The sequence below is a fragment of the Aplidium turbinatum genome, chromosome 1 (genome assembly GCF_918807975.1).
Source record: "Aplidium turbinatum chromosome 1, kaAplTurb1.1, whole genome shotgun sequence".
Classification (NCBI taxonomy): domain Eukaryota; kingdom Metazoa; phylum Chordata; class Ascidiacea; order Aplousobranchia; family Polyclinidae; genus Aplidium; species Aplidium turbinatum.
In genome coordinates, this window is record NC_137472.1 from 7,628,293 (window position 1) to 7,643,196 (window position 14,904).

At 38.7% G+C, this 14,904-nt stretch overlaps 1 protein-coding gene across 2 annotated transcripts; it reads left to right on the forward strand.

Annotated features, from left to right (window-relative positions):
* The first annotated feature begins 883 nt into the window (after positions 1-883).
* LOC145768837 (dicarboxylate carrier UCP2-like) lies at positions 884-10,371 on the forward strand. 2 transcript variants are annotated; one of them, XM_082580452.1, is made up of 7 exons: positions 884-963; positions 6,285-6,731; positions 7,064-7,616; positions 7,729-7,897; positions 8,031-8,209; positions 8,323-8,464; positions 8,787-10,371. In XM_082580452.1, exons 2-7 carry the CDS (start codon positions 6,603-6,605, stop codon positions 8,938-8,940), a joined length of 1,326 nt encoding a protein of 441 aa, XP_082436578.1. In that variant the 5' UTR covers positions 884-963; positions 6,285-6,602; the 3' UTR covers positions 8,941-10,371. The 2 variants fall into 2 exon arrangements, with proteins under 2 accessions (XP_082436578.1, XP_082436570.1); XM_082580444.1 differs by lacking the exon at positions 884-963 and adding an exon at positions 5,202-5,283.
* Positions 10,372-14,904: the final 4,533 nt, after the last annotated feature.

Sequence of the window (14,904 nt, forward strand, 5' to 3'; positions counted from 1 at the left end):
AAACGCTCAAGGATGCTCGGAGTGCACCCGGCAGATTCTGAAAGAGTAGACCCTAGGCTACCAAAATCAATAAAAAAAAAAACTTAGCATAAAATTTCCAGGTTCAGCCAAAAAAGTGGATTTGGCAACCGGACTATCAGGGCCAGGCAGCAGCCGAGCAGCGGCAAACAAAAGGCTTGAAATGAGTTTGTTGTTTCGAGCCAGTGTACCGTGATGATTGTTCTGTTCATCAACAGTGACAGAGGTAGCGACTATAGCAAGGCAGTGTTTATGCTGACTGGGGAAACATCGAAGAGAAAAGCAAATTATAATTGATGTCTTTCTTTAGATTGTTGTGTGAGGTGCTACTGCTACGTTATGTCAGAGTGAAGCCTACGGTAGTCTGTGAGGAACAAATTTTGGTTTCGTGAAAATTAAAACACTTCAAGAAAGTTGACATAACGTGAAGCTAAGATGGAGGGATTTTGTCCCCTTGGAAACAACATTTGTTTCTGTCTCATGCTCCTCAATTATTGAGTCAATGGCGAAACGACAGAAGTCTTGATTTGATTTTGCCCTGGCGATGTAGCTTTGACTTTGCCTGCATGAGAAATGAAAAGAAAGAAGTGTTTCTGAACAAAAGTAGGGTTCTTAAAAGTAAAAACATTTCAAAAACTTCTTTTCGAAGCAAAATGCTTTGTCGTGATATTTTAAGTCACAACCACAAACCGATGAATCATTGAACAGTTTGAGAGGTCACGCCTTTTACTTGTGAGAAGCTGGTCGCCTGCGGAAGTAAAGGAAAAGTTAATTGTGACGTGTACACGATAAAATTGAATGCAATTATTACGTAGAAAAGAAGTCGTCATATGCGAGCAACTTTAACAATGTTGTTTTGTTTTTCAGATTTGTTTATATTTTTATTTTTCTGGTGAACGACTTTGATTTTTTTCTTGAATACTTGATTATGAAGACAAAAGAAAGGTAAGTAGTTTATGTTGGTTTGCATCTGTTCTACGTTGTAATTTCTTGAACAATTAAGACATTTTATTTTGCTACATCGTGGTATGTAATTAGCCTCTAACGGAACGATATCGCTATTGGTGCCCAACTGCTTGAAAAACAACAAGTTGCAGGTTGCAAATGCCTGTTACGAAAATAAGAATGATTTTATTTCGCGTCCACTCATTGTGACAACATGCAGTGTATGTAAGGATATTAAAAGTAAACTTACATCAAAGATATCAATCCAGCTAGCAAGTCAGTTCTTTTTTACGTTGATTCAACGTCTGAAGACGAGGAATCAATGTAAAAAAGGACTGATTTGGTGGCTGGAAACACAGTAGTCTATTTGAAGCAACGAAAGGCTTCATCAGCTGCTTCCATTATAAAGGGAAACAGACTTTAAACGTTCCGGATGTTTTGTGCAGTATTTAATCTAACCATAAACAGACATAGCTCAGCAACAATACGATATTTGACATTGTAACACAAAAAATGAAAAAACGCGAACGTTTTCGACTGTACGTATAGTTCTTTTCAAGCCTTATCAAAGAAAAATAATAATTAGTAATTACACATTGCATAAGAAAGTAGTAGAAAAACACAGTATATCATCAAAAATATTGTTTAATCTGAGCATTGAAAAATTTAATATTTTGATGTTATACTGTGTTTCTCTAGTATTTTCTAATGCAATGTATACTTATTATTTTTCTTTTAAAGGGTTGAAGAACTATATGTATATTCGACTTATCTTAATCGCTTCCTCATAATTAATCAGAACGATGTTGAAAACATGCAGGAAACGATCTCTCAAGACTGCGGTTAACGAGCAATGCTGCAATTGCAACTTTCACAAGATTGTTTTTCTTTGCTGTCCAAGTTGTTGATGCAATGTAGTTGCTATTTTTATGTTTACTGGAAAAATTTCGCAATTTGTTTTTGTGTTTTAAACTTATTGGTCATGTTCAGCTTAGCTTGCTCAAAGTTTGCATTTCTATGACAATAAGCGACACGTCAAGTTGAGCGATGGTGGTTTTCTCAGCACAAAAACATAGCGCGCAATCTTTCATACTTCTCAGTTTTTCACGGTTAGCAAAGCTTTGGCTGCACCGCTTCCTCCCTTTGTTAATTGTTTACTGCGCTGTGATTGGTCGATTTCGTAGGAGGAGCCTCTTTCGCAATCGATTTCGCAATACGTCAAGAACCGGTTTTATTCAGTTTGCTCCAGACTGACCATGACCTGACTAGGCTTGCTCAATGCTCGGCCTTTTGGCCGCGTTTGATTTGAAGTTGAATGAATTTCACGTTGCAAGCAGGTTACATTTTAGAGCTTTGGCATAGTTCAATGTTTTTGTACCACAAACACTTAACAGTTGCAGCTAATAACACAATCAGTTGACTTAACTTTATTAACTGTGTTGCTTAGCTCCTGATGGTTTTGTTTATTTATTTTATATTTCGTTGTTGTCGAGCGAAGGTTGTCACTGTCAAATCCATGCGCCAAGAAAACTTGTTATCTGGATGGGCAATGTCAATTGAACTATTTTCTGCCAATGCGTTAAGTACAACAATGAGGCCTTGTTGCCGAACAAGCAAGCGTCTCTGAAGACACTCTTCGAGATGGTGGACTCTGTTTTTGTTCCTGGCATCTCATAGTCGAAGTTGACGTTATATAAACATTACAGCAACGTACTTCTCGCAGTGTGCGGCCAGTGGACATTACTGTATTTCTTCATTCCAACTGGTTTGGAGATTGGCGATCAGCAAACTGAAGCTGTGTGACGTATTTATGACATAACTATAGCGATTGACCCAAGCGATCTTTCACAAGCAACCTGTTAATTTTTTTTCTTGAAGTGCATTAGTTGGTTTATCAAGGTTGTTGGTTGATGATGTCACAATGCATTGTCATGAAAGCTGCTGGCACATCGCGTGTTGCCGATGACACAATCGCGACTATTCGCGTTTTGAACTTTCTCGACCCTGGATCGAGGTTGTCAGACTCGCGCTCATTCGGATAGTCCTAAACTGCTGCAGATTTGATGAAGTTTCCAAACGTCACAAAACAATTGAACAACAGTTATCGTTGGTGATTCAACAATTCCAAACAATAGCAATTGGTTCTGCAACATGATCACGTCATAGCGATACAGGTTCCTGGCCTACCTGCCCTTTGTGACGTAGAGCTTTGTTTGAAGCGATGACTCAGCAGATAGGCTGTTTGTGTCGATTTCAGTTGTCGCCAAAGTAAATCAATAAATAGAAAGTCCATTTTAATCGAAAAGACGCAGCCTAAGTGTGAACACCACTAGCTACAGCATACATTATGTAGCGCGACCAAGCTTGTAAGGTAACAATGCTCGCATCTATTGTCATGGGGCCAAAGGACCAGCCACTGTTGACCACAGCTTTATTTATCCTTATTTCAACGATGCTGGCGTCTGTTCTCAACCGGGCTCTCATCTTGTTGAGCAAATAGATGCATTACGACGTAGTAGGTTATTTGTCAATCGTGGCTTCTTCTTTGCAAAGGAATTTCTCCTTTATTCGTTACAGTTTAACGGGCAAGTAAATTCTTGTTTCTTTTCCATAAAGAGTTTGGAAACCCCTAACCTGATTTCTTGTCAAAATTCTTCTTTAAACATTTCTTGGTCTCGAAGGAAAACCCGGCAACTTATAATAATCCACGAAATGACCTTTGCACTTACATAAAAATATCAAGCACGCGACCACTAGCTCTCTTTGTCTGACGTCGTTTCCTGTTAGGTAGGTAGTCGGCACTGCTTGTGACGTCACAAAAATAATGAAGAGTAAGTTGTTGCATTTTGTCCCACATAATCACACCAATTGTCATGGAAGCGATCATTGGATTTGAAGCTAGTTCTGGAAGTTGAGGCAGTCTAGGGCTATCCGTCCCATTCAAAGCACGGATTGTCGGATGAACTGTGACAACAAATTGTCTTGTTTCAGAATGACATCCTTAGCTTATTAAGAACATAAAGAATTTGGACGTTGCGACGATTTAATGGTATTTCTTCATTGATAAAATGAATTTAGCTTAGAGTTCAAAATCAAAATTACATCGGGCTCCAGACAGGCCCCTAGTTTGCACGTTAGCAAGTCATTAGGTCAAGTTAGCACGTCACGTTAGCAAGGCATGTGAATTGTGAAATTGTGGATATTGTGTGCTGAACAAAGGACTTGGCTAGTTTTTTAGTTAAACTGTAACTTTGCTACATGAAAAACCAAAGCGTTGTAAAATGGTTTCATTAGAGATGTGGAGTTGCTATACATCATACATGAGACCTAAACTTAAAATAGAGCTTTTTGTCAAATTGTTGTGTAACAATACGATTAGTTTAGTTTTAGTTAGTATTGTTTAGAAGGGACGATTTGACGTCAGCACAACGCTGACTACTCAGTACTCAACCATAGAACAGAGAGCATTGCGTTTCGCTAACCACACTAGTGTAGCCTTCACGCTAGTCATCAATTTTCTAAAACAAATATTTCTCGGCGGTCGAGTGCAGCAAGAATTGACAGCAATAGACACTGTGAGGTTCTCCCATGTGGCTTAGTTCATCAGTATCGCACCACTGATTCATGCCACAAGAGTTCTCGACCGCTACTTTTGCCAGTCATGGCGTCTATCGCTGTCAATTCAAGCTACACTCGACTGCCCAGAAACATATGATGATCGTTGAGAACAAGCGTTCGCTGTAACAAAGAATAGATTTAATCAATTGTGATGTCACAAAAGTGACGCTATGGTAAAGAATTTTATAAATTTGAACCTCATATTCTCAGGGTTAGGTTTTGGTGTCGCCAAACGCTTTGATAACTTTGCGGTACAACAAAACTTCGACCCACTTAGTGTTTTGTTTAGTAAGAGAAGTATAGGGTTTTTATTTGGTACTCATGAACACGTTTCCTCGATCGCATCGGTGTTCTTTTTGCGTGAATCCCTCGATGTCCGTGATCCATCTACGACTTCTCGATTCAAATGTTTGGCCATTTTCTTGCTTTTTTAAGTCTGTGTCAAAAGGAGGCGTGAAGACGTCGTCTAATTTAACTCGCGTTGTGATTGGTTGTTGTTGTAGGCGCGTCTGTACTGTGATTGGTCAATATAAGACAAGGCTTGGTGATCTGACTACGCCCACATTACTAACCAGTTTTGTGAGATCAGCGATAAATCACCATTCGTCGACTTAAAAATGGCCGACCCTGAATTTCAGTTCATTGTTTATTTGGTACAAGTTGCTGTTAGTTGGGCAACAAGGGTCGGATGTGTCGTTCAAAGTAAGTTCATAAGCTTTGAGCGTTTGATTTTTATTCCTGAGCTTCTTTAGATTTTGTTAGCATCTGTCAGAAATGCGACGTGGATCCTAATTTTTTAGCTTTATTAAACACGAATGTAAATTAAAACAAGTCGTTTGTTTATTTTTCATAGAACTTGAGGTTTTAAACTGAATGTAATAATGAAAAAAAAATTATAACTTTGTTTTTGTTGCAAAGTTTCTGGTTTCTGTTGTTGCAAATCGCTTTTATCTTGGCCAGCCCTGCGATCTTATTATGCGCTATATACTGTAAAATACTAATAAAAATATAAATATAAAATATGAATAAATACTGTATACTATATATGTACCCTACGTTATATTTCTTACATATGTGATGACAAGAAAGTCACCCCAGCATTTGAATGCTTTGTTGACGTTTCGTGTAACGTTACAACTTTATCTGAGAGGATTTATTACGTTAAGTTTTTGAAACTTGCAGTTAGCAATCAGGACGAAAGGTAATACCCAGGTTAATATTGTCCCTCCACGGTGTCAAACAACCAACTTCTCATTGTGGTTGTGGATAGGTGTCCAGGTTCGATACTCACCACTGTCAAATAATTAAACTACTTAAAATTCGTTTCCAAAATAGTCGGGTCCTATTTGATAAAACTTCACTTTTAGCTTATTTTGAAACAAAACGTTTTCTCGATAAAGAATCGTTCGGTGATTTGTTAGAGAGAGAAATATGGGATTAAAAAGCCTTGTTAAAAAAACTGAATATGCATGAAAACAAGATAGTCCATAGAACAATCAAGAGACGGCTTCGGTTGAACCAATCTGATTGGTTATGTAATGACGTCATTTGCCAAGATACGCAAAGAAACTTTTCAATATTTTATTGTGCAACTAACAGGCAGTAGAATGAGAATGAGGAATTATGCTTACATTGTAATAATATTTACAAAGATATTATGCTTGTTATAACATTTTTTATATTGTTAGTATTTGTTTTTGCAGGGGGCTAAATAATGAAACTACTGGTGCAGGAATGAAGTCGGAAACAGAAGTCTGTCAACAATCAAACAATCAACAAAAACAATCGAACAATTGTTGTAACAACAATAGTAATTCTAAAACAGAACAAACACTTAATCCAAGAACTTTGTTGACAATATTTTCAAAGTCTTCTGCAAAGAAAGAAAACTCAAATCGCTTTACAAAGGACATGTGGCCATTTTATTTTTCGTAACCTTTTCAATTATCGCCGTTTCTTGAAGATCGACTGCATCCTTTACATCCGTTACATCCTATAATTATTACCTCAATTGTGTCACAATGGTCCATTCATCCAACCAAGACCACACGTCGCTGTCCCTCCCCCAAAAAGTGGCCAGTGCAGGGCTGGCGGGGTGCACGGCCGATTTGTTTACATTTCCTCTGGACACTGTCAAAGTCTGGCTACAGGTATGTAAGTAGCGTATAAGATTTATGTTGCTTTTGAAACTTTTTATAATTCAATATAAATTGAAGGGTCAAAGGACATCTCGGGTTTTAGCTGCGTCATTGAAGTTGATTATTTACAGATTTTGCGAAATGTGTTTCAATTGATTTTGTTTACCCGTTTTTGTAATAAACATAAATTTTGCATTGGAACCAAATGAAAAATTTAAAATTTACAATGATATTAACGACAAAAGCAGTCCTTATTTTCGAAGTATGATAACGATGACGATATCAGTGATAGCTGCATCGGAATTATGTTTCTACACCTGGTCATAAAACGTCATTAATTTCAGGTTCGTGGCGAGAAGCCATGTTTGGCTAAGAGCTCAACCCCGGCATCTAGCGGAATGCTGATCAGCAATTATTCCGCCACAACAGCGTCGTCGCAAAGATCATCGCTGACGTCAGAACGAATGAAGCCTGTGATAGTGAAGAACAAAGTCACTTCTGTTGGCAAGACATTCCTTGCGGAATCGCAACGTTTCAAAAACGTTTCCACCAATGAGACAACGTTTAAGGTTGGCCACACCTCCCAACGCAACAAGTCTCAGCCAATCAAACCGAAGACTCGAAGAAACGTTTCAAAACCTGCCTCCAACTACAGTCAGTTTGCCAAGGCTGCCTTCAAGCCGGCGGGACTGGCCAGAGCGGGGTCTGGTTCCGCGTCATTGCTTTCCCACCCTAATCCTGGCCTATTGGGCACCATTGTTCAGAACGTTCGTGTTCATGGCTTTTTTAGTTTGTACGGTGGAATCGCTGCTGGATTGCAGAGACAAGTTGCCTTTTGTGCCGTCAGAATTGGCCTTTATGACAGCGTGAAGGGATTCTACCACCGCATACTTCCTGGTGAGTTCGTGTTTTGCTTTATTATTGCTTACGTCATATTCGCCATGTTGGTTTTAAATTGAACTTGAAGATATATCTTTCTCGGGACTGATGGAGCAATCTCTCTTTGCAGGATCTCATGACGGGAAGCACATATGTCAGCGCATCCTCGCAGGGACGACCACCGCGTTCATCGCGGTTGGATTGTTCCAACCTACCGAGGTCGTCAAGATAAGGATGCAAGCACAGACGTCGAAACCTCTCCATGCTCGACCCTACACCAGTTCGTTTCAAGCATACAGGTGCATAGCGGAAGTGATTTTGAAAGTTTGCTCGATCTGACGTCCTGGGTGGAAAGTGTTTCTTACTCAAATAATGCAAATATTGTTATACGTGACAAACCCATGTTCTTGAACACCTACATTTCACTTTCAGAACACTGTTCAACGTTGGCATCAAGGAAGCCTGGAAGGGATTGGAGACCAACGCCGCCCGACTAGCTGTGGTGAACGTGTGTGAATTAGTAACTTATGACGTTGTGAAGGAGACCATACTAGACTACAGGTTGATGAAAGACAATCCAGCTTGCCACTTCACATCTGCTTTCTTGTCAGGTAAATATCATGACCAGGATAAACAATCAAGGAATATCTATAAATAAAAGTTTCTTCTTTAGTTTGAACCAGTCATCTCGAATATGTCATAACTCATAATGCTTCTTGTTCAGGCTTCATAACGACTGTGGTCGCCTCTCCCATTGATGTCGTCAAAACCCGCTACATGAACTCGAAGGAAGGAGTGTACAAAGGACCCATCCACTGTGCCAAGGATATGTTTGTAGGAGAGGGGCTCAGGGCATTCTATAAAGGGTGAGTATTGGCGCGTGATGTAGAAATACTGTTATCTGGTTAATGGAAGTAAATTGTCCAGATTTCGCTGTTCAGCTTGCAGTTCTTTAATGCAATAGAATGTGTTTCTCTTGCTTTCCAGTTCTTGCTTGCAGTTCTTTATTGCTTAATTGATACTTTCTTTTGTCCCCAAGCGCAAATCGAACAAAAACGTTACTTTATATTAAATTTAAGTATCATGGTTTAGAAGCAGATTTTTTTCATTGTCAAAAAGATAGTGGATTTGGAGATGAAGAATTTGGAACGGGACTATTTTATCTAATTCTTGTTTTCCTCCGCACAGGTTCGTACCTGCGTACCTTCGATTGGGTTCATGGAATATCGTCATGTTTGTTTCATATGAACAATACAAACGACTCTTCCATCGTTACAACACTAGCCACATTACTACGTCACAACAGCATCTGGAGTCCAAGTTTGCTGCGATCGCTGAATGAATAATTCATTAAAAGACTTTCAATTTTAAAACTTCGAGCTTGAAATTGAAACTTGAATTAAAGATGTGAAATTCAAATTGCGTTGAATCAACGTCGTACTGCATTGCAAACGGCGTCATGGTGGAGCTGAGCAGCTGCAAAAACTGCCATTGTTGCCACTTTACAGACTGTCAGGTTATTAAACTCGATGGAATTGGATCAGACCACAAACCGCCCCAAGTTTTTATCCCCCAATGATTATTCTAGGTTTCGATGCTAGATTGAGAATCCTTTTATTGTTGTGTTTATTATTTCGCTACTTTGCCCTCTGGTGATCTCAAACACAGCCAAACCCGTCATGTTTACATTGATTCAACGTCTGCAGACGTTGAATCAATGTAAAAATGACAGATTTTTGCTGTCAGGGCTTGTTTTTGTCACAATGTCCTTGCCCTCTGCTTGATCTTGTCACAATCGAACCCTGTGTTTCATTCATAACAAACTGGTGGCTTTTATAAAGCTTTATCATGTTCTAGTTTTACATTCTGCATTTCATCATGTTTTACAGTAGTTGTGGGGGAAATCACCTGCAGTCACTTTGGGGTCAAGTGGAACTCGCGTTCGGGGCTTTAGGCTTTGTAATCTTTTCATGTGCAATTACTTTGTAATGCATGTTATTTTTCGTTCATACTGTATTTTTACTCTCGTTTGGAAAGAAATGGCAGTGAAGTCATCGCGGTAACGTCATACTGAAGTTACGTCATTGACTTACAGTTGTATGCGAAGAGTAGCGCAGTAAAACTCGGCACTTGGTAATCTAATAATTCTTTCACACCTTGATGGTATCGAACTCCAAGAGGACGGGACCGGTGTGAGAATGATCTCCAGAGGGGATGCCTTGTTCGTTTAACCTGCAATATAAGATTCCCTACAACTGCAGATCAGGTTGAGCTGCCATCTGTTGTTTGCTTCGTACAATCACGCCCCCTGGTGGGGTTTACATTACTTTTTTGAATCTTTTTGATTATTCTCGCACTTACCTGGTTTGCACGCAGGAGTATTGTTTGTATATGATTTTTAATTAAAAGGTCAGTAGCTTACTTCTTGTGTCGCAAAGTGCAGTTTTTGTGCATTTCATTGACAATCGCTTTGTTTATCACAATGCACCGACAATCGATGATTGTCTTGAAATAAACAAAAGTTTTTACGCAAATCGATTTGGCATTATGATTGAACATTACAATAATTGTTTGTGGAACAGTGCATCGTTAATTTGCTTTTGTGACGTTGTCTTACTTTTGTGTTGATTCATTGATCCTGCGCGTGCACTTTTCGTCCTTTCTGGTCGACTGTTGGAGCTGAAGTTGAATAATTTTAAGCCGTTCAACTTTGTTCTTGAATCTTTCTACACTGACGTTCTGTTTCAGCAAATACACAAATTCCATGAATCAATGCCGCGTCATTTGAATTTGCTGAGTCATGACGATGAATGCAATTAAGCTTTAAATAATTATTATAAAGATTTCGCAAGCGACAGTACTTCCCCGAAACAAACTGTTTAGTTTTGACGTCAAATTTGTTGACTTTGTTTCAAAAACTCTATTATAGAATCATGGGCAACCAAGTTATTGCTTTTTGCATCCCACATCCATCACAAGAGATAAGCAGTTTTACTTTACGTTCTTCTTGCGTTTGAGGTCACCGCAGATCACGTTGTTACATCCAGACCCAGCAGCTAATGGATTGTGTGTTCATCGAGCGTTGTGAGGTTCACGTACAGTTTCTGTCCTCGGGTCGATATACAGGACAATTATAGATAAGGTTGTGTGCAGTCTGGGAATCTGAGCCACACGTACAAGATGGTGAGTCGGCGATGCCCCATTGGAACATGTTGCTGTTGAAACGGCCCACCCGTTCGCAGGCGATTGAGCTTCACCCATTCCTTCCGGGGTACTTCTGCTCCGAGTGAAGCATTGATATTAGGAAAGACTGTGAATTGGGTTGGTCTCGCAACTTCTCTCCATTCACTGTTCCAAACTTCGGTAATGTGAAAGTTAGATAGCTGCAACATGTCGCGAAAAAGGGTGTCGAGATTTCAAGCGCTCAGTCTTTTGAGAGTGCGAGTTTAGGACAGTCTGGTTGAGAAAGGGGTCATCCCTTGACATAGCATGTAGGACCAGACTGCGTAGCCTACGTGGTTTTCCCTACGAAGTCTACCGGGGAGCGATGCCGGATAGTACCGGTAGAAAGGCAGTGGAACTTGGAAGCAGGCAACCAGTGATTATTCTCATGGTGGTGTTGAGGGCAATGTCAATTTTGCAAGTGTGTACGCTGCGGCACTAAGTGGGAGAGGCGTATTCAGAGGTGATGAAACAAGTGCAAGAGCACTTGTGCGAATTGTAGATGTACCCCAGGATGTTCCAGCTTGACATCTCAGCAAGTTGTTGCGTGCTGATAGCTTAGCATGGAGGGCGTAGGTTAATTTGTAGTTGTAATGTTTGTAGGTTAATTGTCGGTCGAGCTTCACTCCTAAGTAGAATGGGGCACGGGTTGTGTGGGAGTGGGTTTCCGTTAAAAGAAACTGACAATTGGTGCGTAGATTCCATGTTGCAAAGGTGAAAAGGTGTGACAGTGATCTTTGCCAGGCTCAGTTTCAGCATCGACAGCTTCAAGTAGTCTGAAATTTGGTCCATGTCATCTGTAACTGCTTCCTCTACCACATGCCAGTACTTGTCAGAATGGAGTAGTGCCAGATCATCAGCATAGCCGTTCTGGCGTGACGTAGTCTCTGTCATGTCACTGATGTAGATGTTAAATATAGTAGAGGTAATAAGCATGATCCTTGCGGAACACCGTTTCTTTAGCGGTGGGGCCGGCTGCACTGTGGTCGTTCAAAATACCCAACGACAGCTTTAGCAGTCAGCGGCAGCAAGTAGATGAAATAATTATTTTACATGCCACATTACTTGAAGATTTGGAAACTCCACTTTGACAACCTAGGTGACTGGGCCTGCCTCAATGATTGAAAGCCTCTGCAAGACTACAATAAGCTCCACTTGCATTGGTTTCTTGTCAAAATGAAAACAAAATTATTTAATATGCAAAGGAATATTACACAGGGTGTTAAAAACTGATTTTTGTGGAAAAAATTCATTATGACTAGGGCAAGTTTTTATTGACCTAAAATTAAAAAAAAAATTGACTTTAACCTTCAATAAAATTGAGTTTATTACCCTAACGAATAATTCACTAAATGATTGTTTCTTCCATTTTAGTTCAGTTCAGTTATTTTTATTTGTGACCAGCACTTCAAAAACAATACACGTCAACATGGCAAAGATCGAGAAAAAGGTAGAAGCGACAAAACGCGAAAGTTAAAACGTGCTTGTGACCGAAGTAAGTTATTAAGTTGAAGGATTTTGCACGGTCGCAACACCTTCAGAAAAATTTAAGATAGAAATGGAAATATATTTAAAATAAGGCTGTTTGAACGAAACAAATGTAACTCAATGAAAAAACATTGAAATCTTCAGCAGAATATATTAGGTACGAGCACCTGAAGGTTATATGAGCAGGCAACTAACTCCGCAATGAACAAGAGTTGAAATGCGACGTAGGCTAATGTTCAGTTCAGTAGACCAGTGTTTCTTAAACAGGTGAATGATTCACCCCAAGGTGAATAAAATTTTTGCAGGGGTGAACCAACCAAAAGGGGTGAATAAGGGTGAACCATCAGAAATGGATAATAGCTTGCAAGCAGGGCAGATATTTCGATTGTTCCAACTGTTCAGTGAACAGGTGAGAATTTCCAAAAACAAAATCAATTCTAAGTTTTTCATTTTTTAATCAAAACTAATTTTTTTTTATAAATTTCAATATTTTTTATTGTTTGATTCTTTTATAAATTTCAAAAAACTAACTGAAAACTAAAAAGAGAAATGCACTGAAATGTGTGAACTCATCGATGAGAGTGGCATTAGAACAGGAGTTCTTAAACTGGGGTCCGTGGACCCTCAAAGGGTCCGCGGACTAGTTTTTTGGAATCCATGAAGGCCCAATGGAAATCTTAGTGTATCATATAATTTCAAAAATGGAATAAATTTTTCAAAAGAAAAGAGATGAAGTTCAAACAACGCTGATGATTTCTAGTTTAGCGTTTTTCCAGATAATTGTTATCGCATTGTAGGCTACTGTTTTTTGTTACGTACGTACGTTTATTAGCCCATACGTCACTTTACACATTGCTATTTTTTCCGCTATTTGAACATTGCAAAATTTTATCAGTTGCAGCTAAGCTAGACGTCAGCTAGGCTAGGTTAAGATTGTGAAAGATTTATGCAGATCCTCTTTTGGTAAAGACAGCCTATAATCTGCTATAATCTATAAAGGCTGCTATAATCCCTTTTGCAACCACATATTTATGTGAGTCAGGATTTTCATCTTTGATAAGCATCAAAACAAAGAGTCGAAACCGGTTGGATGCAAAGGATGACATGCGTGTTGCCCTATCAAAGACGAAGCCACAATTTCATGTTCTTGTTGAAGACAAACAGCAGCATCCTTCACATTAATGAAATTAAATCGAAGATATTGAAAAACAATCTGCATTCGCTATTTCTTAAATTTAATAAAACAAAAATTTTGTTATTTCAAATCAAATATAGTTACTACTCTCTGAACCCTTGACAGCCTGTTTCACCCTAAAAGGATGATCATCAGAAGGTCCTTATTCGAATATAAATAAATTTTGTTACTAATTCATTTTAATTTTATTGAGTTATGTCCAATTCATGCTGATCAAAAATGTTTCTCGGACTAGGCCATAAAGGGGGTCCACACAAACCAATTTTTTTTTAAGCTGTCCGAGTTAAAAAAAAGTTTAACAACCCCTGCATTAGAAGGACTGATTCATCCGCGATTTGAAAAACTAGTTGCGAAAGTTCAGGAGCATCCTAGTCACTAGTAAACAATTTTCTGCAGTAAATCGACTACTGAACTGTTGTTTTTTTGCTTATTGTGATAGTGAAGTTGTTTTGCACTGAGTGTATAAATACAAAAATTTGGTGACTGTGTTTTGTAGCTATATATTTCTAGACTCGAGAAATTGTAGATTTGCAATGGTATAACCTAGCTTGAGTTGATCTTAACAAAAATCGAAACAACCTAACTCATATTCTGCTGTTGTATATAGACGAGATAGTTTTATCATATCATGAAACAAGGGTGAATGAAATCTGTAGATAGATGCTAGGGGTGAACAAAACTAAAAAAGTTTAAGAAGCACTGCAGTAGACCATAGCCCAAAGAAGGGATGTAATAATTTCTCCCAAGAGTAGGCTAGTATACTGTTCATAATGATGAAAGAAATCAAGGGCTATAGTGGAAAAGGTGAAACTCCTCAATCGACGCACGCCTTTCGTTGTATTGCCAAAGAAACAGCCACATGCTCTTGAGCGGTGTCGAACCAGCGCTCAATCAACTTTCTGATCTTTTTACGTCCATTCTTCTGAAAATGTAGTCATTGTTTTGCAGTGTTTTTGATGTTGCTATTGAGATTGATGAACAAAAAGTTGTTGGAGGATCAGCATTTGAAAAGAAAACATTTGGACTGGACAATTGGACATGTCAATTACATAAAATTGATTTTATTGAACTAGAATTGAAAAAATGACCAAACGATAAAAAATTGATGTTTATTAACTTATCAAATTAAGATTTTAAAACCTATTCCTTGTGGCCAAAACTCTTACTTAAAACAACACCGCAATAAGTTACTAAAAAAAACTTTCTTCATTGACTTTACTTGCCCTAATTATGACCATTGACCAATGTACTGTAGGCTTGTTTTGTTCTGGTTTTGCTTCACATTAACCATTAAATTGATCCACAAATGAAACATCGTTACACAAGCTCATGATCACTTAAGCAGTTACTGACGTATAAATTTACTTCCAACAATTAAAATATGACGTAATATCATTAACA